General features: G+C 40.3%; 1 protein-coding gene across 2 annotated transcripts in view; it reads left to right on the top strand.

Annotated features, from left to right (window-relative positions):
- Positions 1 to 25,156, top strand: part of RAD23B (RAD23 homolog B, nucleotide excision repair protein) — a 40,980-nt gene that overhangs the window by 1,595 nt on the left and 14,229 nt on the right. For both annotated transcript variants that reach the window (XM_059833646.1, XM_059833643.1), the window contains exons 2-5: positions 15,777 to 15,858; positions 18,587 to 18,666; positions 20,803 to 21,047; positions 24,544 to 24,599. In XM_059833646.1, coding sequence (XP_059689629.1) covers positions 15,777 to 15,858; positions 18,587 to 18,666; positions 20,803 to 21,047; positions 24,544 to 24,599 — 463 coding nt within the window. The remainder of the gene's footprint in view (positions 1 to 15,776; positions 15,859 to 18,586; positions 18,667 to 20,802; positions 21,048 to 24,543; positions 24,600 to 25,156) is intronic.

Genomic DNA, 25,156 nt, shown 5'->3' with positions numbered 1-25,156 from the left:
AAGTTTGTTCGTTTACCCTCTTCCACTTCCATCTTAAGAAAAATAAAGGATGATGGTTAAAGTTGGACTAAGAGCTCATTTGGTTGAACAGTGTGGCAGAAGGAGATGGCAGATGTCTAGCTGAAGCATGTGTTGGAAACCTTCAAGGATTTAAAACATTAGTCTTTACTTGTTGCTAAGAAAACCTCTCTCTTCATCTTTTCTCCTGTTCTCTGTATTCAGTGAGGTCCTGGGAAATAAAATCAAGGAGAGGACTGAAGGAATGTTGGCAGTCGAAAGCCTCACCAGCTTATGAGACAGCAAAATGCATTAGCTAGAAGTTGGATTATGGGAAATTAGATTGCACTGTCTGTTTATAAATGTAGTTGCTACAGTAGCTCAGTAACAAACAAGAATGCTTCTCATGAGCGTGATGCTTCAGGTTGTGGCTAGGAATGGGTGGTGAGATAGAGGAAATGTGGGTAGGATTTGAGGAGAAGTTTGTTCTAAAGTGAGCAGGATGAAGCCTTGATCTTATTAGCTGTAGGGGTGTGGAGGTGAAAAACATACTTAAATTTCCTTGGTCTACTTTTTAGAAAATTACAAAGAAATTCTTGTTGGAAGTGTTGCAGATCATAGAACCTAATAAAGAGAAGAAGACTTTTGAGCCTTCAGTTAGAAACCAAATCAGTTAAAATGAAAGATGCTTCGAAATGTAATCTGTTAAGTGTTTCACAAATATATGTATGTTTCACAAATATATGTTTGAAAGTTCTCAGTCTGATTTTGAAAAATACTAATTTTAGCTAAGTGCCCTGGTTTCTTAGATTAATTTTCTAACACCTTGAAACAAATGTGTTTGTTTTGTGGAGTTCAGGTAACACTACTTTTAGTCTTTGAACTATATGCGTGTGTTTCTCTGCTAGAGGTAGGCTTGTTTACTTGGAGCTGTGCCCTATACTGTGACAAGGCCAAAAGCTATCTAGCTGTGATAGGCCCAGGAAACTTGTTGCTCTAAAATTGGACTCTGGTTCTCTAAAATTGGTTTCTGGTTCTAGCACTTTCTCCCCTTATTGTCAATACAAAATTAATCTGAAGAGACTTGATGTTACAGGACAAGGGAGTATTCTAACAAGAGTTTATGCCTGGAATTGAAAGCTGTCATTAATAGTAAGGAATATTTAAACAAAGCTTCCAGTGAGAATTTGAAGCAACACCCTTCATAATAACCAATTAGGCTTGTTACAGCTTTTACACAAGCAACTGATTTTTTTTTTTTCCTGCTTAATCAAACAGTTGAATTTTAAAGTTCAAAACATGCTTTTAGTAATGTCACTTTAGTTTTGGTTTAGTTGTGTTTTAAAGTATTGGTCCACGGAGTATTTTGACTGAGTAGAAATGAGACTTGAAGCATGGAGTATTCTTGTTTGTAAAAGTGCTAGATGAAGACTGTCAAATATTTTGACTGACTAAAAAAGCTGAAAAGATTTAGCCTCAGGCCCTATTATTTGAGAAGGCTTATTATCAAGTGGAGAAATGTTTGCAGGCATGGCTGGTTTTGTTAAGTTTTCGGGGAGAAACCTTTGGAGTGCGTGGGAATCAATGTTGTGCTCGTGCTCTGTGGAGGGGTGGATTTACCCGTTGTAACCATTCCAGTGTTTTGAGCGGGGCAGTTCAGTACTTGAGCATTCAGACTAAACCAGGATAAGTGAAAGGTTCATTTATGTACACAAGCTGTTGCTTGTGTTAGTTGACTGTTTATGAGGGAGTAAATACATTAAGCTTTGTGTTACGAGCAAATAATAAGCCCTGTCTTAAACTGATGCAGGCCTGTGTAGCCACATCACTTGTCTGAGGTGACAGTGATGACATTGTAGGCTTCTAAATCTAGCACTTCTGTTGTAGTTATCACTATATAGACATGAAATAGGCTTTTAAAAAAGTCTCAACAAACATTCTTAACTTTTAAAGAAAGTGAAATACCAGTTGAAAGTAAGATTTTCCTGTTTATTTTTCAGCTTCCCTGTGCTGTTAACCTAAAAATCTGACTGTCAAAATGCAGAGAATTACAAGGAATATTCAGGATGTCAGTAGTCTTTTTGCGCAGTTGCTGTGTCACATAATATGGGCTTTCACATTTCACTGTTCTGCCACAATGTTTGAACACCGAGGAAATGCCTGCTTGTTTAACACCGTGTCAACAGGGCACTTAGTTGTGGAAGTTTGAACTTCTGCATGTTCTGGTTCATCCTTAATATGTTTATGCTTTATTGTTAAACATGTATGGGGAGTTTTGGATGCTAACGTAATGCCCCTTTGGTGCTGGAAGCTCCTGGTTTTTAAGTTTAGAAATTTAGGCTAGATACGAAGCTGTATTAAATGTGTGAGGAGCGCGCTCCAACAAAAATGAAGCAGGCTCCAAAGTGTATGTAATAAGAAAAATCGAGGTTTGGCACATACTTCATTTTTCCAGATAAAACAGGTATACTGCAGGGAAAAAGAGGTACTACTCTCATTTTTCAAAACACAATGTCATAGCAAAGAACTTCTATTTTCTGATTTGTAGGGGGTATAAAAACATTTTGGCTTTGTAACAACAATGAGGTAGTACATATAAGGGAGGTACTTTTTAATGTGTTTGGGATTGTCTGTGATAAAATGACAAGCTGCTTTAATTCTCTTCAGAGAGTGCAGTGATAAATTTCTGAATTAGTGCAGACTATTGTTTGAATGGGTAGACTATGATTTGTGAACCCATATGAAAGCGAATACTATTCGTGAACCCACAAACTTTTATTAGTTACATCTGTTTGTATCTATTCAGTATACTGAGAGCTATACTGAAGCATCTAATAAAAAAAAAAGATGAGTATTGATAGCCTATGGAATTTTAAAGCATACTTTGCATCGATTCTTATTCTGTCTGGGGCTAGGGAAGATGCATGGAAACAGATAATGGGTTGTTGTAAAAGGTATCAATCATAGTTAAAGCTCTCCTGGGAAACTGTGGGCTTCTGTTGGAAAAAAACCTCATGATCTAGCAGCATTAATGAAGAATAAGAGTTAACACAATTCAATATGTGAATGAACAAATTGTAAGTAGTAGTACATTTATCTCATAAGAATGTGATTTTTTTTTTTTTGTGATATAAGAAGCTATAAAAGTAATAGACTTAGTTTTGGTCATTTTAGTTTTCATGAATTTGTATTTTATTGTATTTGTCAGAAGAATTAACTTTAGCAGCAGTTCTGCAAGAGACAGAGAATAGTGCAGGGTGAAATGGTAAAACCTGACTTTGAGGTTTGTAACCTATGAGGAAAGTATGAACTTACTTTGACAACCTCCTTCCTACATGTGTTTCAGCGTAGGTTAATCCTGCAGCAATTGTGAGAAGAGGATTGTTTTTCTATTTCCCTGAGAGTTTATAATCTTAGTAGTTCGAGGAAAGGTGCTGTCATGATCCTGTTCAAAATCCAGAAATGTCCTTCTAGGTTAAAGATGTCTTGCTGCCTCAAGTCCTGATATTTTTCTCTAATGCTTTGATTTTACAGCAGGTATCTTTCTCCTCTCCTAGCGGATTGTTACATTGCTCTTGCATCTCCTAGGATTTTATTGGTGAGAGTATGTACTTCCACAGAGTAGGTGTGAATTTGAAGGGCTTGTACTTGCTGCTTGAGGTTTGATAGATGACTCTGCAAAAATGGTAGCTTCAGAGATTACCAGAATAAGAGTGTCAGGGAGCATTTGCATTTTTCTTAATTATTTTTCTACTTTCTTTGCAGTCATTTTCAAGTTATGTTCTCTGATAATTCATGTTTATTACTTGTCTGGGGTTTTTTGCTAGTGCTTTTCTTCAGTAGCTAGTCTTTTTCCCTGTTTCCTGGCTAGAGTTAGAATTTTCAAGCAAGGGAAGTTGTTCTAATTCTTGGCTGAAGAAGGCTAGGCTTTCACATATTCAGCAATATTTTCCTTAAATTCTATTGAGTGTTCTAACATAATTTCCAAAGAACTTTGGGGAGGATGACACATATTCTTTAAAATTTAATAAAGGAAAGGTTAAGATAGGTTAAGTTATGAATACAACTAATTTTATTCATATTAGAATATGTTTTTACATGTTAGTCATTTTTCAAATGCATTGACTCTATGACCATGATTTTACAACTGTTTTATTTGGAATGATCTTACCCTGTTTAGCTGTCAGCAAGAAAAAGTTACCTTTGTATTTTTAATCGTTTCTCGATATTATGTGCTGTATTTCTCAGCAATCCAAACTTCCTTGGACCACCATTCCCAAGGTGGCCAGTAAACTGAGAAGTTAAATATACAGGTACGCATAAATGGATAGCTCTGTACATAATTGTGTCTTATATTTAAAGTCTGTTTTGCAGGTATGATTGGTAAGCAAAGATATCTGTCCTTAATGTGGATAGCAACAGGCTGGAACGTGTCTCCTTTGGAACTTAGGAGGAGTGGAGAGTACATGTTAATTAAAGAATAGTATGAACAGACGACCGTACTACTGTCTACAGTCTCACTCCTGCCCCTGATGCATACAAAGGCATGTTTAATGGCAAACCTTTTGGAACTATTTTCACTATAATTCTGAAGTATAGGAAAACACCTTCCTGAAGGGAAATTTATAGGGCTATGTAAACTTACAGGACTGAAGGATATGATACGGCTGCCAATATCTGCTCCCACCAAGATTTGTATCTTTGGTCACTGTTCCAGTCAGGATACTTGGATGGAGTAGACTCGCTGAAACAAATCACTTCTTATTTTACAGGATATGGTGAAGCGCAGCCTGTCTTATCTAGGCCTTGTAAGGGCCAGATGGGAGGCCTCAGCAGCTCTCCTCTGCATGCTACCCTGCAGGGAGCATCAAATGAATGTGAAAAGAAGAGGAAAGGGCTTGTGACTGTTACAAGCATACTGAGTTGGAGTGTGGTCTAAAGACTGACTGACTCTAGTTCTCCCTGTCTCTGTCATTCCCTGTGTTTTTGTGTCAGAGGCATGTTAAGCTCAGGGAAAGGAACAGAACTGGGGCTGAAATCCTTATCCCCATCCCCCCAACTTGAATGTCTGAGCTTCACACCTTGTATTGCTAACTTGTTTTTTATTTGGTTATCTAAATGAAGGCCATTAATACATATCTAAATAAAACTTGTTTTACCCCTCCAAATGGTTTGTCAGTATGCAGTATTGGCAAAGTTTAAGTGTCTTTTTTATAAAGACTTAAAATGTCTTATCCATTTTGTTCATACTCAAACCACCCTATTACTTTTACACTCGTGGTAAATCAGTTTGTGGAGAATACCCTTCTTGTAAAAATTGTCTGCTTAAAGGTACTGGAAGGTTGTTTATGCTAATCAACATGACCATGCAAGAGTCACCACTTAGAGAATGTAAGCTTTCTCCTGAAAACAAGCCTTTGTGGGTTCATAGGGAGCACTCAGAGCTGTCAATAGCTATATCTTTCTGCTTTTTTTGAAAGGTGCAGATAGCTGAGCTTTTTTTTTTTTCCTGCTGCTTAAAGCTCTGCTTTATGTTGAAATCTGTGTTTTCATCTGTTAATACAAAGCTGCATGTATGCACCTCTTTTAGTCACTATTTAGCATCAGAAAACTGGCCCTAGTGTCTCCGCTTTTAAACAGGGCTTAGATTAATGTTGAATGCAGGGTAGAAGTGTGTAGAAGCCAACTTTGAGATCAGAAATGCATTTTGTTGATCTCTGGGCAATGTATAACAGCAACTACTAGACTGATGAACTTCACCTAGGTGTAGATGAGCTCCATTTTGGAGAGGAAATTAGAAAGGCAGGGGTAAATTGCTCAGGAAGTAAATGTCAGCGACAAATTTGGATTTGTACCTTGCCAGTTTCAGACTATTTATCTTCCAGACCATGCTGGTTCTTTCTTTGTATACAAACTCCAGCACAGTAAATGCAAATAGTAAATACAGATGTTTAGGAATGCTTTATACTGTCTGTGAGGCTGTTTTTAAATATTGGAATAATTTTAAATGCCTTGTTTAGTTGAGTACAAATGTGTTTTTCCCAGTCACTCGCTAATCTCGTAAACCTGACTGGATTCACAAGACTCTTCCTCTCCTGCGGTTCTTCTCAATTACTGTATCTGTTATGGCTTTGGGACCCGGAGTAGGGCAGTAATCTGTTCATGCAACCATCAAGGTGGTCTCCTGACTAAATATGGGTGTCTTGTTTAGGAAGACAATATAAGAGATTACTGTCAAGGTGGGTTTGTGCCAGCAAAATCTTCTTTTATTATTTGTAGAACGAAGTAGCTAGAACCAAATGTGTTCTTAGCAGTAAAGCATTTACTTATGAGCTAAGTAGTTTCTTATCCTCTGGACATTTCAATAGTAAGAACAATATATGCTATTAATCTGTTTCTGATCATGGAGTTTGATTAAGGGTAGTAAAACCTGTTGCACTGGTCAGTTTGTTGCTTCATTAGCTGGTTTATTGTCCGATACAACTGCATCGTTGTCAACTGACTTTGACCAGTATCTATATGGCATTATAATGTCTGGTAAATATGTTTTCAAGGGCAGTGTGAGGGAAAACTCAGGAATATTAAGCCTAAATTCTAAACAGAAGCATTTAGACTAGCATGTCCTCCCTCACGGAGGAGAAGGAGAGCAAAGTCCTTTTTACTGAAAGGTTTCATCCTTGTCTAAATGATGACCATTCCCAAAGTCTGGGAGAAACCTGTTAGTCTATTACAGAAAAGATGGAGATTGGTAGAGAATTACAAAGTAGAGTAAAAAAACCCTCTGCTCAGAGTGTCTTCTCAAAAAGAGAAACAGTTCAACTGTAGGTAGGTTGGTAGTGAAGGTCATTCAAGAGTTAGTCTTGGGATCCATCTCTTCATAGTCCTTTTATTAATTTGGTAAGAATTTTACGATTTTGAGAACAAATCAATAGAAACATGATGGAATTGAAGAACACAAAGTTCAATATTTGTACTCAGCTGCCTGGTTGGGGGTCAGTCTTTTGGAAATGGCTGTCAAATGAGCAGCACAGATTAATGAATTGGATTCATTAAAAAATGAATTACTGAAGCTTATAGGCCCTGGAACTTTCAGTAATAGTGACGACACTCTACGATGTGTGTGCTGGCCACCTGTTCCCAAGGGAATGAATTTCCACCGGAGCAGGTGAGGCCACACTTCAAATACTATGTTCAGTTTTGGGTCCCTTACTACACGATGGACATTCAGTTGCTGGAGCATGTCCAGAGAAGGGCAACGAAGCTGGTGAGGGGTCTGGAGCACAAGTCTTACGAGGAGTGGCTGAGGGAACTGGGGTTGTTTAGTCTGGAGAAGAGGAGGCTGAGGGAAGTCCTTACCACTCTCTACAATTACCTGAAAGGGGGTTGTAGAGAGGTGGGTGTTGGTCTCTTCTCCCAAGTGACAACTGATAGGACAAGAGGAAATGGCCTCAAGTTGCGCCAGGGGAGGTTTAGGCTGGAAATGAGGAAAATTTTCTTTACTGAGAGGGTGGTGAAGCATTGGAACAGGCTACCCAGGGAGGTGGTGGAGTCACCATCCCTGGAGGTGTTCAAGGAATGTGTGGACGTGGCATTGTGGGACATGGTTTAGTGGGCATGTTAGTGTTGCATTGATGGTTGGACTTGATAATCTTACAGGTCTTTTCCAACCTTAATGATTCTGTGATTCTGTGAAAGAGGTGCTAGGAGGGTATGGAAGACTGAGATACACATGTGAAAGGAAACTAAAGGGCCCTGACTAGCTTAGCTCACAAGCTGGGAGAAAGATTTGATAATGCTGTAGAAATATTTTACGGTGGTAAGCACCATGGGAGGTGGGAAGGCTATATTCATGCTTGAATTATAACATCAGCATAAGAACAAATGAATATTTATGGTATCTGAATTAATTTGGGCTGGAAATCAGGAAAAGACTTTGAACATCAGAGTAAACTTTGTAGCAGCCTTGTGGTAGAAGTAGCAGCAAATGACCTTACTTGTCTTCAGGTGAAGGTGGATCAGATTCCTGAAAAAGATTGTGCTGTGGAAGGTGGGTGTGTGGTTTGATGTCAGAAGGGGTTCTTTTCAGTTTTATATTCAGTTTCTCTATAGATCTCAAGAAATTCAGAAATTTATCTTACCTGTGTTGTGCAGCCAATTAAAATTGATGGAAGTATACTGTTCGCTTTTTTATTAGGAATTAAGAAATGTGTCTTTGAATCAACTGATTTTTTTTCTTCTTCTGTTTTAGCATAGTGTATAAGGCAGGAGAACTGGAAAGTGGTGTGTGAGAGGAAAGGGAGGGAGTTTGCTCAGTGTACTGAGCTATGGGAACTACTTGCCTAGATGGAACCCAGCATGCCCTGCTTGCTTAGCTGGCTAAAATAACTGTAGGGAACAACTGGGCAACGTAGCACCAGCAGTTTCATGTAACCTGTTTTTAGGATGTCCAGCTGGGATGCAGGTAGGGATGGGTATTTCTTTGGAAGTCCTCAGTTTTTCAGTTAGGAGTCAATCAGCTCAGACTTTCAATTAAACAGGTTGCACGGCATCTATTTTTGAGGACATTGTATTCAGTACTCTTGGAATAGTAGGGAGAGTTCCACATCTAAATTCATAGGGGGCAGAAGAAAATCGTCTTGTCTTGTAAGTTGGCCACTGTAGTATGTAAGTGTGCTGTTTCTGAATCTTTAGGGTGTTTGCAGATGAATTGATGCTCATTCTTAAAGGTGGTGTCATAAAGTATGGGTTCCCTTTATTCTGCTGTGAAATTTATTAGGGCAGAAGAAAAATGGGATTCTCTGAGGACTGAAATATATTTTGAACTCTGATCAGGTGGAATAAAGCTAGATAGCCTGAAGATCTGGTTTATGGTTCTGTATTTTTGAGATAAATATGTCATAATGTTATGGATGCAGAGGTTTAATGTATCTCTTAAATCTGCTTTCTACGTTTGACAGATCAATGTGCTGGGTGTTCTTGGGCATTCTCGAAATTAGTTTTCACTTCATCATCACCATCAGTTCAGGGTTACTAAGTCTAGATTCTCAGCGACTGAATTTGCTAGAGACAAAGTTTGGGATGTTGCTCTTTTCAGCAGCTCACTGTACCACTAGCTGGAAGGTGCAGCTGCCTTTCTGAAGAGCAGTGAGAGGGCTTCTTTTTTTTTTTTTTTTTTTTTCCCTCCTTGAAAAAGGAGCATTTACAGTTTAAATCTGAATGAAGTTGGTTCACACTACTGTGTCTCATGAGACATGGGTTGTTTAGGGAGCTGTATTGGGTTTGCATGGCAAGGTTTTGATAGTGGGGGGGGCTACAGGGCTGGCTTCTGTGAGAAGCTGCTAGAAGCTTCCTCTATGTTTGACAGAGCCAATGCCAGCTGCCTCCAAGATGGACCCAAGGCTGGCCAAGGCTGAGCCGATCAGTGACAGTGCCTCTGTGATAACGTGTTTAAGAATGGGGGAAAAAAAACCAACCTGGGCAACTGCAGCCAAATAGAGGGGTGAGAATATGTGAGAGAAACAACTCTGCAGACAGAAAGGTCAGTGAAGAAGGAAGGGGAGGAGGTGCTCCAGGCACCGGAGCAGGGATTCCACTGCAGCCTGTGGTGAAGATCATGGTGAGGCAGGCTGTCCCACTGCAGCCCATGGATGTTAATGGTGAAGCAGATATCCACCTGCAGTTCATGGAGGACCCCACACCAGAGAAGGTGTATGCCCGAAGGAGGCTGTGACCCCATGGGAGTCCCATGCTGGAACAAGCTCCTGGCAGGACCTCTGGAGGGAGGAGCCCATACTGGAGCAGGTTTGCTGGCAGGACTTGTGACCCCATGGGGGACCGACGCTGGAGCAGTCGGCTCCTGAAGGACTGCACCATGTGGCAGGGACCCATGCTGCAGCAGTTCATGAAGAACTGTAGCCCGTGGGAAGGATCCACATTGGAGAAGTTCATGGAGGACTGTCTCCCGTGGGAGGAAGCCCACACTGGAGCAGGGGAAGAGTGTGAGGAGTCCTCCCCCTGAGGAGTAAGGAGCGGCAGAAACAATGTGTGATGGACTGCCTGCAACCTCCATTCCCCATCCCCCTGTGCCGCTTGAGGGGGAGGAGGTAGAGGAAGATCAGGAGTGAAGTTAAGCCCGTGAAGAAGGGAGGGGTGGGGGGAAGGTGTTTTTAAGATTTGGTTTTATTTCTCATTACCCTACTCTGATTTGGTTGGTAATAAATTAAATTAATTTTCCCCCAGTTGAGTCTGTTTTGCCTGTGACAGTAATTGGTGAATGATCTGTCCCTGTCCTTATCTCGACCCACAAGCTTTAGACTTTAGAGACTGAAGCAACAAAGGGAATCTTAATGGTTGGTGTTTACTATGGGCCGCCCAATCAAGGGGAGCCTATTGACGAAGCTGTCATACTCCAGCTACAGAAGGCATCATGCTCATAGGCTCTTGTCCAGCAGGGGGACTTCAACCACCCCAAAATCTGCTGGAAAAGTAGTACGGTGAGCTGTAGGCAATCCAGGAGACTCCTGGAGAGCATTGAGGATAGCTTCTTACCAGAGGGGATGCGATACTGGACCTGATGGTCACCAACACAAGTGAGCTAATCAGCAATGTCAAGATTGCAGGCATCCTGGGCTGCAGTGGTTGTGCATTGGTGGAGTTCACAGTCCTGAAGGGTATGGGTCAGGCGAAGAGTAAAGTCAGGACTCTGAATTTTAGGAAAGCAAACTTCCAGCTGTTCAGGGAGTTAGTCAATAGGATCCTCCAGGAAACCGCCCTCAGGGACAAGGGAGCAGAACAGAGCTGGCAGATCTTTAAGGATCTTTAAAGAGCTCTTGATCCCCAGGTGTAAGAAATCAGACTAGGAAGGCAACAGATGGTTGTGGATGAGTCAAGACCTGCTGGTCAAATGAAAGGGCAAGAAGGAAATGCACAGGCAGTAGAAGCAGGGACAGGTACCCTGGAAAGAGTATAGGGATGCTGCCTGGCTGTGTAGGGGTGGGGTCAGGAAGGCCAAGGCATGGCTGGAGCTGAACTTGGCAAGGGATGCAAAGAATAATAAGGACTTCTATAGGTATGTCAACCAGAAAAAGAAGGTCAAAGAAAGTGTACCTCCCCAATGAGCACAACTGGCAAACTGGTAACAATGAGTGAGGAGAAGGCTGAGGTACTCATCAACTTTTTTGCCTCAGTCTTCACTGGCAATCTCTTTTCCCACACCTCTTGAGTAGATGGACTGCAAGACAGGGACTGGGGGAGTAAAGTCACTCCTGCTGTAAGAGAAGATCAGCTTCGTGACCACCTGCGGAACCGGAACATCACAAGTCTATGGGACCTGACAAGATGCATCCCAGAGTCCTGAGGGAATTGGCTGATTAGTTGCCAAGCCACTTTCCATGACATTTGAAAAGTCATGGCAGTCAGGTGAAGTCCCTGGTGACTGGAAAAAGGGAAACGCACCCATTTTTAAAAAGGATAGAAAGGAGGACCCTGGGAACTACTGACCTGTCAGCCTCACCTCTGTGCCTGGGAAGATCATGGAACAGATCCTCCTGGAAGCTATGCTAAGATACATGGAGGATGGGGACGTGATTCCAGACAGCCAGCATGGCTTCACCAAGGGCAAGTCTTGCCTGATCAAAGTAGTGGCCTTCTATGATGGGAGTGACTACATCAGTGGACAAGGGAGCTACAGTTGTCATCAATCTGGACTTCTGTAAGGCCTTTGACACGGTCCCCAACAACATCCTTCTCTCTGAATTGGAGAGATAGGGATTTGATGGGTGGACTGTTCAGTGGGATAAGGAATTGGTGGGGTGGTCACATCCAGAGGGTACTGGTCTACGGCTCAACATTCAGATGGAGATCAGTGACGAGTGGTGTCCCTCAGGAGTCCGTATTGGGACCAGTACTGTTTAATATCTTCATCAATGACATAGACAGTGGGATCGAGTGCACCCTCAGCAAATTTGCAGATGACACCAAGCTGAGTGGTGCGGTTGACATGCCTGAGGGATGGGATGCCATTCAGAGGGACCTCGACAAGCTTGAGAAGCGGACTCTTGTGAACCTCGTAAGGTTCAACAGGTCCAAGTGCAAGGTGCTGCACCTGGGTCAGGGCGACCCTTGGTATCAATACAGGCTGGGGGATGAAGGGATTGAGAGCATCCCTGCAGAGAAGGACTTGGGGTGCTGGTGGATGAAAAGCTGGACATGAGCGGACAATGTGCATTCGCAGCCCAGAAAACCAACCATATCCGGGGCTGCATCACAAGCAGCATGGCCAGCAGGTCAAGGCAGGTGACTCTGCCCCTCTGCTCCGCTCTGGTGAGACCCCACCTTGGGTACTCTGTCCAGCTCTGGAGTCCTCAGTACAGGAAAGACATGGACCTGTCGGAGCGGGTCCAGAGGAGAGCCACAGAAATGATCAGAGGGATGGAACACCTCCCCTGTGAAGAAAGGCTGAGAGAGTTGGGGTTGTTCAGCCTGGAGAAGTGAAGGCTCTGGGAAAACCTTATTGTGGGCTTTCAGTACTTGAAGGGAGCTTGTAAGGAAGATGGGGACAGACTTTTTAGTAGGGCCTGTTGTGATAGGACAAGGGGGTAATGGTTTTAAACTAAAGGAGTGTAGACTCAGACTGGATATGAGAGTGGTGAAATGCTGGAACATGTTGCCCAGAGAGGTGGTAGATGCCCCATCCCTGGAAGTGTTCAAGGTCAGGTTGGACAGGGCTTTGAGCAACCTGATCTAGTTGAAGATGTCCCTGCTTACTGCAGGGGGGTTGGACTAGATGACCTTTATAGGTCCCTTCCAACCCAAACTATTCTGTGATTCTATGAATACTGTTTATTGTTCAACCAGCATCATAACTAATACATTTTTTTCTCAATTCCCTTGGTGCCGTAGTGTAAACTGCAGTTTGCCTATGTATGGAGAGGTGTGCCACCTGCCAAAGGGGTGAAAGCGTAACCCTGTGATTTGTTGCAGACTTAACACAGAAGGTTTTGGCAGAGGGCAGTGCCGCGGGTCTCTTGCAGTACATCAGTCACATCGTAGTATGGGGAAGCACTGCACACGAGGTGGACAGCAAAGGCAAATATATCATTGGAATTTTACTGCCAGTATTTTACTATAGGAAATATCTTAACTCCTTCGTGTGGATCCAATTATTGTGTGGTAGTTAGCATGTGCGTTTAGTGTGTCCTGACCTAAACTACCACATTTAGCTGTTCAGACATTTTTATTTGAGAGAACAGATTTTGGTTTTGTTCCTTATATGAAAAAGGCTGTAGTCTGGAATAAAACTCAAACACTAAAACGTGAGGAAGACAAAGTAGACATTTGAAACTAGTAGCTTGATTGAGTGCAGTGGACATGAAACAAGCCTTCATCTTCTTCCTCAAAATAGATTATACCTGCTAATCACATTACAATACTTGTTACAAATCTGTGACAAATATGGTGACTGTGAATGAAAGAAGCTTTGAAACATCATCTTTGAGTGATTAGTTTTGAGACATCATCTTTGAGTGATTAGTATAGGTGCATAAATATTTGAATAGATAAGCCAGTGTGTTAAAAAGTAGGCATTTGAAAACATAACAAGCTTTTAACATGATTCAGAAGGTTAATTTGCCCCAGTGGGTGCAGGAGACTTAACTGAAGTTGCCCAAATTATCTAATAGTTTTTAAAGTTCAGGAAAAACTACTTGATGGCTTATCTGTGGCCTAAGGAGACTGTTCAGTTATAAGGTGAGTGACTTCCAGCCTTAAATAATAATTGGGGAGGAATTCACAAATTTAGTTTTCAAGGGAATACTCTTTTAAAATAAAGGTAAATCCAGGCGTAGAACAGATGTTTGTAAAGTAAGTGCATGAGAATGATGACGCTATCAGCAAATTACTATTAAAATAAGTAATGGTTTGACCCTGCTTGAAGACTTCTGGATGGCGGTAAGCTGCTGTTAGTTTTGCTGTGGAAAAGCAACCGGCTGCCTGGAGAGTGATTCTAAAGCTTGTGGCAGGTGCTGGGATGGGATGTATAGTAAGAATACCAAGAGCATCCTTCCTCCATCTGCTGAGGAAAAAAAGAGTTGGCTTCCTATTTTGGTGTAATCCTGTAGAGGGAAGTCATCTGTTCTGTTCTGTATCCTTGTGTGGCTAATGATTTAATCACCTACATCACGTGTAAGCTTAGAGAAGAGGTTTAATTCTGTGGGGTTTCTTTGCTGGGTCATGAAGCCTGGCAAAACAAGCACTCCTTTTTATGTATACTGCTAAAAAGATGTAGCTCCACTGTGAGTGTTGAAGTTTGGTTTGTCCCTTTTGGACCGAACATCCAAACTGAAAGGATTAGCCTGGTAAAGAGACTGATAATGAAACATGGAAATAAAATCTGAGAGGAAGAGGGAGAGGAAGCGAGGGGAGCAATGAAGGATAAGGGGAAAGGTAACAGAATCACAGAATGATAGGGGTTGAAAGGGACCTCTGGAGATGATGTAGTCCAACCCCCACCAGAACATGTTCACCTAGAGGTGAACACAAAGGTCTGAGGCATCATTAACAGAAGAATAAAGTGAAGCCAGGAAGCATGGCTGGCATGTGAAGTGGATGACAGATTATAATTATGCTGAGAATCACAAAGCTCAACTTCTCAGTAAATATTTACCATTTCACACCTGAAAATACTGTTTCAGTGTATTTATTACTCAAGCAACCCTAATAGTGAGCTACAGCTTTAAAAATGAACAAAAAATGGTAATACTACAGCTACATGTGGCACAGGTAGTTGCCAGTGATTAAGCTGTCAAGATAAACACATTGTCATGTGCTTAGCTGGTTAAATAGCTAGGTATATGCATCTCAATTGCACTGTTTCATGAAAAAAGGTATGAATATTCAGAAAAACTTTAGAAGATGGAGTTAGTTTGTAGTAATAAGTCCATAACAGATTGGTTGTCTTTGTTTTATGTATATTGGGAGTGTCTGTCAGGAAGCAAGAAGAATGAATGTTTGTAAACAGGCAGTTTGTCTCAAAACATGATTTCAGATATATCAGTACAGAAATGCTTCTACAGGAACATCCTTTATCTCCTCAGGATAGCTTTATGCAGTCTTTCTGGAGAATACAGGCATTCTGATACATGACAACATGGTGTCAGTGGTCTGTGTAAGCAAGTAAATAAGGCAAAATGCTTTCATTGTGTAGGCTTAAAATTGCTATGCAAATCTCCAAATATTACGGAGGTGGGGAAGGAGTTGAAAACTACTTATATAAAATTAATAACTGGACAGTTTGCACAAGTCTTTGCATATCAAGGCTTTAAGTCACTCCAGTGAATTAAATCGAATGTCATGGTGACCTTACCAAAAAAACAGGCATTCCCTGAAGAGTCATTATGATGAAGAAAGCTGTCAACTGCATATGGCATCTGTACCCCCTACATTCAGAGAAAGAACAGGGAGGGGGAAATGGGTCAGTAGATAAAAGCATTTTTTCCCCCAAATGTATCAATTTTTCACAGTGTTGTAAACTCATGCTTAAAGACTTCTCATGGAGAAATCACTTACCTAATTCGATAAAGCACAAGATATTATTTGGGAAGGGAATGTGTTGCTCTGCAAGTGGTTACAATGACATCTTTGGAAGACTGATGTACTTGGCATAATCAAGATATGACTGAAAACTACTTTTTAGTATTTAAAACTTAGAACAAGTGTACTTAATTGGGTTTGTATTGTGAAACAACTGGGTTTTTTTCATTAGGACTGTTTCTGTGCTTTAGGTGAAGGCACTGAAAGAGAAGATTGAATCAGAACGGGGGAAAGATACTTTTCCAGTAGCTGGCCAAAAACTAATTTATGCAGGTAATGAATATTCTGAAGATACTGTATCTGAATCTACCTTTTTTTTTATGTTCTTCTTTGACTTCGATGTGAATGTTAAGTCTTCTAAAGATTGTAAGTACTGAAATGCAAACAGGTAAAAAAAACCCACAAAACCAAACCAACAACAAACCTCATTGTCAGAGGGAACTCTTAATTTTGAATAAGAATTTTTCAGGTTGTAATACATATGTGTCGTTATCTTTGGTCTTATAGCATGATATGCTAACAGCTTTAGTCTTGGGTGGGGTATGCTAGGTGAAGCAGAAACAGCTTTTGTTACAAGAAATCAGGATTTAAGCAGATCCCATCTCATGTCGTGGGTTAACGCTTGTCTTTTTGTTCAGTTTATGCTGTGTAACAGCTGAAGCGTTCCTGTATATACCTCAGAGAATTAAAAATCAGATTATGTATTTTGTATTAACAAAAGAAACACACCACCAAATCCTTGCTGTGCAAAGGTACTTTCCATACTTTTAAGCTCTGTCATTAGAAACGTTTATTATGTGCTAGCAAAAATCAGGCTCATGTCAAATAAAGACATGAATTTAATTTATTTGAGCTACCATAGTTGGAGGGGTTTTTAGCAATATTTTTTTCTATTTTCTACCTGGCTGGTCCATTGTGGCATTAATACACAGATACAGTATTTTGTTCTCACTTCATCTCAGAACTTAAAAAGTTCTATTCTGATACCCCATCTAGTGCTTTTTCCTTTCAGCCGTGCTTGAAAGAAACTTTGGTGGTCTTTTTACTTCTTCAATGTACTGCTTTGTAAACAGTACTGGTTTTCCACTTCTAATAAGCTAAAGCCACTGATCACAGTAGAAAGATGCTAATGGACGAGAAGTCAGGAGTCTCCCTGACTTTTGTTTGGACTCCTCAGGATTATGTTTCTTAGCAAGTTTTATGTCCCTTGTGCTTCAGTGAAGGGAATGCACATCAAGAACATGAAAATTAAAATTGCAGGTATAATAAAGAAATTTGAACAAGGCAGAAGGCCTTATGCGGTGTGTATAATTGCATGACAGTTAATATTATATTTGTCTGATTAAAAAAATCAAGGGTTGCATAAGATCATATGATGTGACTTGAGTATTTGCGAAGCCAGAATTTATCTGCAGCATTGTATAATCCTCACAAGCAGTAGGAAATGTAGGAAATAAGATTTAAATAGAAGACCATCCAAAGTCGGATTGTATTTTTTTTTTTCTTGGACAAGATACAACAAGCATGTATTGATGACGTTTTTCCTTTGATTAAAATGAGTAGCTTGGTAAAGCAGAGTGATATCCCAACTGCACCTGATTAAAAGTATACCATTTGTTATTAAAAATGCTTGCAATTTTTTTAAAAAACAGATTGTGCTAATCAGCAGTGAGGTAGATCTGTTGTGTTGTCATCTGTATTAGGGTAAGGTCTAGAAACCCTGAGTGGTATGCCCTGTGAAGATAAGATGCCAGCATATATACATTGTGCAAGCTCCTTCCCCAAAGTGCCTATAAACCAGAAAATTGTAAGTAAACCTGTGTAGGTTCTGAGTCAGATGCCGCACCACCTGCTACAGGTATTACTACTATTACAGTACATATAATATATTCTTGAGTATTTGACCTGCAAGACTGGTGGAACCGGTAGTGAGTAGGACGGTGCCACCCCATTTTTGTTCAAAGTGCCATAATGCATATGCGTTGCTTGATTTCTTTGCAGTCATCAGGATAAGGATGTGTCCTGCTGGTTGCAGTTGAGTGGTGTATTCCACTAGCAGTGAGAATGGTTATGAAAATATGTATTTTCCTCTTGAAATAGGGAAGTGATCCTTGTCACATCTTCAGAAAATGAATCAATTAAAATGGTAAAATATTTCCTGAAAATTCTGTAGTAGAAGTAAGTGCTATAAAACTCACTGAAATACAGACTTATTTTTCTGATTTGTGGTACTGTCTCTAAATCAGCTTATCCTAAAAAAATAGTCTATGTGGTTTAATGTGTTTCTGAGTTCTTGTAGACGTGAGGCAAATCTACTTTGCCTCAGGACCATCTCTGCTTATGAAACATCAAAAGTGGTGGTATAACAAACAAATGTTTCTGGGTTTGTCTGATCTTTTTTTTTTTCTTCCTCTGTCAAGGTAGCACGATACGGAATGGTTCTAGCTCTTTGTAATGTTTTAGTCTTTTAAGAACAAATTGTTAAAGTTACAAAGTCACAAACTTACCTAATGCAGATAAACTTAGTCTGTGGCAGGGAACTGTAGATAGTTTAATACACCTGAAGGGCAAATAGAAGATAAGCAGGAAGGAATTTTCTTACAGTGTCTAGAGTGTGTAAGCAGGCGTAAGTTATTCAGTTAAGCTCATTGTATGCTAAAGCCTTTCCTCTACATTACTTGTATCTGTCCTAAAGGTCCAATAAATCTTTCTCTAGATTTAACGCTTCTGTTTTAAATTATTTGAAGCATCTTCAACACCTATGGCAACAACCTTCAAGCTAACTAGTACTGTGGACATCATAGGAGGAAAGTTGCTTGTGGCTGTACTGCCAAAGCCTAATAGCCACAGCACTTTTTGCAGTGTTGTTAATGTTTGTAAATCTGCATAAAACATGTTAACACTTAGGGGTTTTTTTGGACCGTGTTTATATGAGGGAATCCCAAGATCATCTAATGATCTGTTAAATAACTTCTTAATTTGTATCTGTTTAATTTGCCAGGTAAAATCCTTAATGATGATACTGCTCTTAAAGAATACAAAATAGATGAGAAGAACTTTGTGGTGGTTATGGTGACAAAAGTGAGTAGTCCTTACTTTTGAAGAGGAAATTGCATTAATTTCATTCTTTTTTTCATTGTGATGAGTGACTGTATATACCTATCCTTAAAACCAGTGGAATCTGATCATGTGAAAGTTTTGCTCAACAGTAAAAAGAAATGTTTGTGAGAATAGATACGAAATATTGCTTCACAGTCCTGGTTTGCCTACACTGATTGTTATTGGTGTTCTGTGCTGAATGTTTATATCAAAGAAAAACTTTGCCAGTGGCTGATTTTACGGTTTCTTCTTTCTTGGCTCTCTGGGTTATTTTTCCAGTGATATTATTAAAAGGAAGAAGGGAACCTAGATACTTTGTTACTAAACCCTCTGTACAGAACTCTTCCAGTCTTGCCGTGTTGCTTTTCAAAACTCATAGCTGTTTCTTTTGTCAAGCTCAACAGTTTAAACCAGTAGGGAAAGGATACATATGCCAATCAACAAACTTGTGAGTTTTGAATTACTGCAATGGCAAATTAAAGGGAATGACTGTGACATGTATTTTGAAGTATCTCTCCTCTTAACCAGTTGCCAGATTGCTTCCGGGAATCAAGCCACTGATTTTCTAGGCATTCCAGACCCTTGGGATCTCCATAAAACTGGCTTCATCTCTGTCTTGAGATATGAAGTTAATCTTGGAGTTAAAGGTCCTCCTTCTGACAAAGAAAACCCATATTCAGTTGCCCTTCACTTCTATCTGGTATTGGCTCATTAGATTCTCTGATTGAATGTAACTGTTACTGCTGTCTTCCTGAACAAACAGCGTTTTAGTCTGTGGTTTACCTGGAGAAGAGGCATTTATCAGTGTAAGAAAACAGGTGCAGATGGGATTTCGGAGTAGAGCTTTCATTTTATTTATAGCAGAAGAAACACAGACCTCCATGAAAAACTGCTAAATGCAATACCTTCTTATAGCAAAGTACCTGTGTTTCGGAGTTGAGCATTTCTTCAGTGTTACGGTCTTTTTGCTAAGTCTTTAAGCTCAGTTTCCCTCTCCTTAATTGTCTTCTGGAAAAGACATGCCCTGTCACGTAAGCACAACCGCTAACTTTGAAGCTCAGTGTGTTTCAGTGTTTTTCTTTGAATGCTTCTTAAAATGTTCTTTATTGTGCCCATCATGTTGGAAGCTATTCATTCTCAACCTCTCCTTTCCTTTCAGACAAAAGGAGAAAATACATTTTTCCTAGTTTAAGCAAACATTGTCTGAAAGTGATTCACCTTGAATAAGTAGTTGTTTTGTTAAAGTTCAACTATTTCTCTTGGTAAGGCAGAGATGGGGTCAGCCTTGTCAGTCCTCAAGGATATTTGTAGGTAAGGGACTACAGCGATGGAGCTTTCAATAACTTAATTCTGTACCTTAGCTGGAAGTTATGTGCATTCTGAAAAGTGTAATTTCTGTGTAATGGGATTAATACAGCATCCAAGAAAAATTCATGTTTCCAATAGAGATATGAAGATTAAATCACAATTATATGCAAGTATTACCCACTGTAAATTTGTTGCTGTAGATTTGCTAGTCCCTGATTCTGCTGGATTTTTGGTACTCGCTACGGAACTCAAGTATGTGAAGAGTTATTTACATAGTGTTTTGACTGTAAAGAGTGCATAAGTAAAACTTGTTGCAGGTTAAGTTTAAATTTTTTAGCATCTTATTTTCCAGCAAATAGCATTCATAATGAAATGTGATTTCTGTCTTTATCACTTTTTTCCAAATTTAAGTGGTGAGAAAACCTTATGCTTGTTAGACTTGTCAGATGTATTTTGACAACTGTTTTAATTTCTTTTGAAAATTGCACTTTTGTAAAACACAAGATTGTTTTCATGTTTAGAGCATTGTGGTCTATAAATATTTAAATCTTTGCATTTCACTTCATACTCAAATAGTGTGACTGCGTAGGTGTCTAAATAAGTACTCTGTTGACACTATCAGTTGCCTGTTTAAACACAATAAAAGGCATTATAGATTTAATGTCTTGCAGTGTTTTAGTGTTATGCTTGATGGTGAGGCAGCAATGTCAAACACAAATGGTCTTAACAGAACTTTATCAATGTGTTGACTATACAAAGCGTGGATTTAGGAGCTTTGTGCTGTGTCTGAATTCTGTTGTCCTCCTATAGCCCAAAGCAGGAGCTGGAGCGACTCAGCAGTCAAATGCTACTACCGCTCTTAGCTCAACAACTGCAGCTCCCACACCAGTCACTGCACCAATCCGTGCTGCTGCCCCTGTGCCAGCTCCTGACCTTCCACCAGCAGCACCAGATGCAGTTGCTTGTGAATCTGCACCTGTGAGTGCTCCTAAAGAAGAGAAACCATCAGAAAAAACACCTGAGACACCAGCTGCTGTCAGCCCATCAACGGACAGGTAGGAATAAGCCTCCAAAAATAGCTTCCCTCTCCATTTCTGTTGCTTCTAGTTTTGATTTTAAGTTGAATTTTCCATTACAGTGTTAGTCCAATCATCTTTTCTGTTTTACATAATTTTTCTTCTTTCTTTACTGTAACTTCAGTTTCTGGCTCAAGTATAACATTACTGATGGTAAGAAGTGCCCCTTCCTGCTTATATCTTGTCCTGTGGGAAATGTGGTCTTAAGACTAAACTTATGGAGTGGAGAGTTAAATGACACAGGACTTGTTCTCCTGTTAGGCATTTCAAAGTGGGACAGATTTCTTTTCAGACTGAGCATATTCACCTGCGTGGGGATCTACTGTTCACAAAGCTCTTAAAAACTTCAGAGGGATGTGTCCTGTCCTGTTCATAGACCTGTGATTGTATTTTGAATCATGTTGGTTAGATTTGAACCATAAGTTCTTTATTGCTGTAAGAGTCTCTTAATTTCTGGAAAGAGCTTTTTCTTCTGAAATGTAGAATACAGTATTGCTCTTAATCATGTAACATCTTAAAGCTACAAGCTTATTTGTTCTGAATGCTCCTTGGCCCATCTGCAGGTAGTTGTGGGAGTTGGGATAGCTTTTAACCTCAAATCTCTACATTTAAGAAAATCAAATGGAAGTGAGCGGTTTCATCCCTGTTGTATACTGTGGCCTCTTTTTTTACTCACTTCAAGTTGCTTAAGTATTGCATGGGATAAAAATGTTAACTGTAATTTAATGGCCCTTGAAGTGCTGCATAGCATCAAGTCTTCATTTTGCATACACTGGTTTTCAATTATTTGTGTGTTATTATGTGAATACTGGTGCACAAGACATGAATTTTTGATGTGGTTGTATTTAAACACCATCAAATAATGATTTGATGATGAGGAAACAAAACTTGTAATTGTCTGATATCTTGAAAATGTCATCACAAATTTCTTGCACCAAATACCCTAATTGGTGATTTAATTTTGCAGTTCTGAGAAATGGACATCTTTTTAAAATTGAATACAAATGAAGCTTCATTTATCCGTCGAATAACTTCGAATTTTTTAAATGTTAATGGTTGCGGGTTTTTGCTGCTCAGTTTGTCCAGTAGGTTCAAAGATTAGATTAAATCGTTGATACTGAAACAGTTCTTTCCTGGTTTTCCATGTACAGATTGTAGTGTTGTAAAACTGCTGTAAGGGAGCCTCAGTGTACATACTTAACAGGAAGCAAAAGAATAATTTAACATATTTTATATTATAGTTAACACCTGCCTTGATTTCGGTGAGTAGTGCTTGTTTCTGATTTGCTTTAGAAGTTAAATTACTAAGGCTGGTGAAGATTTATTGACCCATGGCCAGGCAAGCTGGTGTCCTGTTTCGCCTTTCGTCTTTTTCAGTTGTAAATCTTACTAGTGATAATACTAGTGAAGCATTCTCGCTGGAACAAATTTTTTCTTACATTAAAAAATGCATCTCTGTAAATGCCTTGTTAGATTTTTAGTGGCACCTTCTGAAAACTGATTCAGATTAATCTGATGATCTTTCACATGCTGATAACAGTTGCTGACTCTGGTAGCCTGATAGATGCGAGGCTGCTGCAGCTCCATATCCCCAGGTCCATCAGGTATCAAGATTGAACATGTATTCCCAGTACATACACACAATATGTACATACCTATATATATGGCTGGCTTCATAGGTCAACACAGGCAGGAAAAAAAACATCACTCAAGCAACCACACAACACCAGCAGTCACATCCTGTTCCCCTCTGGCTACTCATGGCAAAGTCCACTAGTGCAAAATACATACGTACAAACATACAAATGAATAATACAAATTTCTCCAGTAGCTGGCCTTAGACTATTCCGATAGCTGACCCCTAGATCTCCCAGTCTCCGAAGTCTTGGTGCCTGACCATGCGACTGCCTGAGCCCTGCAACCCTGCTCCAGTTGCTGATACTCAGGATTCCCTTTGCGCGCATATGCACGCGCACACACACAGAGGATCCATCCAGGAACTGGCTGTAGACGTACACTGAACCTGGAAGCTAGCCCCTAGATCCCCTGGTCTCCCGGTTGGCTTATTCGTAGACACACAAACAGGTCTCTCCACTAGCTCTTGAGGCCTATGACCTTACCAGTAGCTGACGCTCAGATGTTACAGTCTTTCCAGCAGATCTTCTCTCACACCCTCCAGTCTCTCCAGCAGCTGACTGACTTACAGCCATTCAATACCTGGCTCTAAAGCGTCTTGCCCTACTCACTGTAGTCAAGCTTGATGCTTGCTGGTGATTACACACATGCCATTGTATACATCGACACAGAATATGCATGCACTTTAGTCTCTTCAGTTGCCAACATCCCAGGCCCATGGACCCCTGTGGCCCCTTCTCCAGTTCCTGGTACTGAGACTTCCACAGTGTCTGGTCTCTGCAGTTGCTGGCTCCACAGATGTGTATCCCTCTTACTCATGGTTCCCTGTCCAGTTGTGGGCACTTAGACTTCCATACACACACATGCATGTAGAATAGAGAGACCCTTCAGCATGAAAAATAGTTAGAAATGGAATTTAATTAGAAGGCAGGATGGACTGGTGATCAGGTACAGGGCATGGCCAGGCAAGTGCTATTTACATGTGACTGGCCCTTTTTCTCCTGTTTTCACTGTCTTTACCCGTGCTTTTCATCTGCAGGGTGCCTTGATGCTTCCCTTTCCCTGCCTTTGGTTCTTCCCCATAATAAGTCTTGCACAATCCTCAAATGCTTTTTCCTGGTACCCCATGGTGAGTCACACCACCCTGTAAGCAGTAAGGAGACCTGGAGACCCTCTCCCATTGACCCATCAGGGGTGTCATCCCAAGACCAAGGGGATGATGCTTTAAATTGCAGCCCTGGGAGGAGCCAGGAAAGGGGCACCCTAGGCTCCGACTGAGTTAACTGGGGTTCCTCTGCCTGGTGGTGTGCCTCTGTGTTCCTTGGTGTTCATGGAGGTGAGCCTTTCATCCTGCAATTTAACAGCTTTGATAACTTGAGATGGAGTAATTGCAAATGTTAGCAGTTTATATTCCTGGGAAAGTAGGATACTGAGATTTTTAGTAAGTGCTTGCTACTGACCTCTGTGGGTCCTCCTTGAGGTCAAACTGGTGACTATGAGGAAGCAGTTAGTGAGACTGCTGTGTGCTTTTGAAAATCCACCTTGTTCTCCCACCCTTTAAAGCATTCAAGCAAGCAGATGGCTAATCCCTGAGCAGATGGGCAAGAGCCAAACTCTTGGGGGGTAGGGGGGAAGGTTGGCCTTGTGTTAAAAATGGTAGCATTGTACATTTATAAAATCTGGTCTCACTGTAAGACCAAAAGAGAGCTCTTTGGAAAGCTTTGTTGGTTTTTTAGAAACAAAAGGGGCTATTAGAGTTACAGCTGCTGCTGCTTTTTTTGAAAAACAGGAAGTTTTCCAAAGTTTTGTAATTACCATTGCACTTGTCTTCATCTTACAGTACAACAGGTGATACATCTCGATCAAATCTTTTTGAGGATGCTATAAGTGCACTTGGTAAGTGGAGTGTTTTTTTAATGTAGACATTATTTTGGTGCAGCAGAAACAAATGACAGATTAGCAGATGTTGACATTCCCTTCTGTATCTGTCATTGTTAAAGTTACAATCAAAGTACTACTCTTCTCTAAGACCTGAAATTGGTATCTTAGAACCAGCATCAAGAACTTCTTTACTGAAGAATATTTCACTTCATATATTTTTATTGTGTAAAAGGAAGATCCTTATCATTCCTGTTTGCCTTAATTTCACTTCTAACTTCAGTTTGAAATGGCTTGAGTAGAAGACTGGACGTAAATATGTATACGCTTTTCTTTTCACCTTTGCTTCCCAGTGTGCAGGTCTAATAAAATGGCTGCCTTTATTATTCACTTGTTCCAGCTTTGACAGTACTGTCTTTTGACACGTTTAGATTAGATAGATAAATACACCAAATCTGCTGCTGTCTGGGTTGAGGAATGAATGCCTACATATACATATAGTGAATTCACTTTTCTTTTGACAGTTTAAATGTCTGTTTCTCAGTGGAATAAACAGGGTAAAAACAATAGGAAGT

The sequence above is a fragment of the Gavia stellata genome, chromosome Z (genome assembly GCF_030936135.1).
Source record: "Gavia stellata isolate bGavSte3 chromosome Z, bGavSte3.hap2, whole genome shotgun sequence".
Lineage (NCBI taxonomy): Eukaryota > Metazoa > Chordata > Aves > Gaviiformes > Gaviidae > Gavia > Gavia stellata.
Note: the sequence above shows the minus strand (reverse complement) of the source record. Positions and strands in the feature narration are given on the sequence as shown.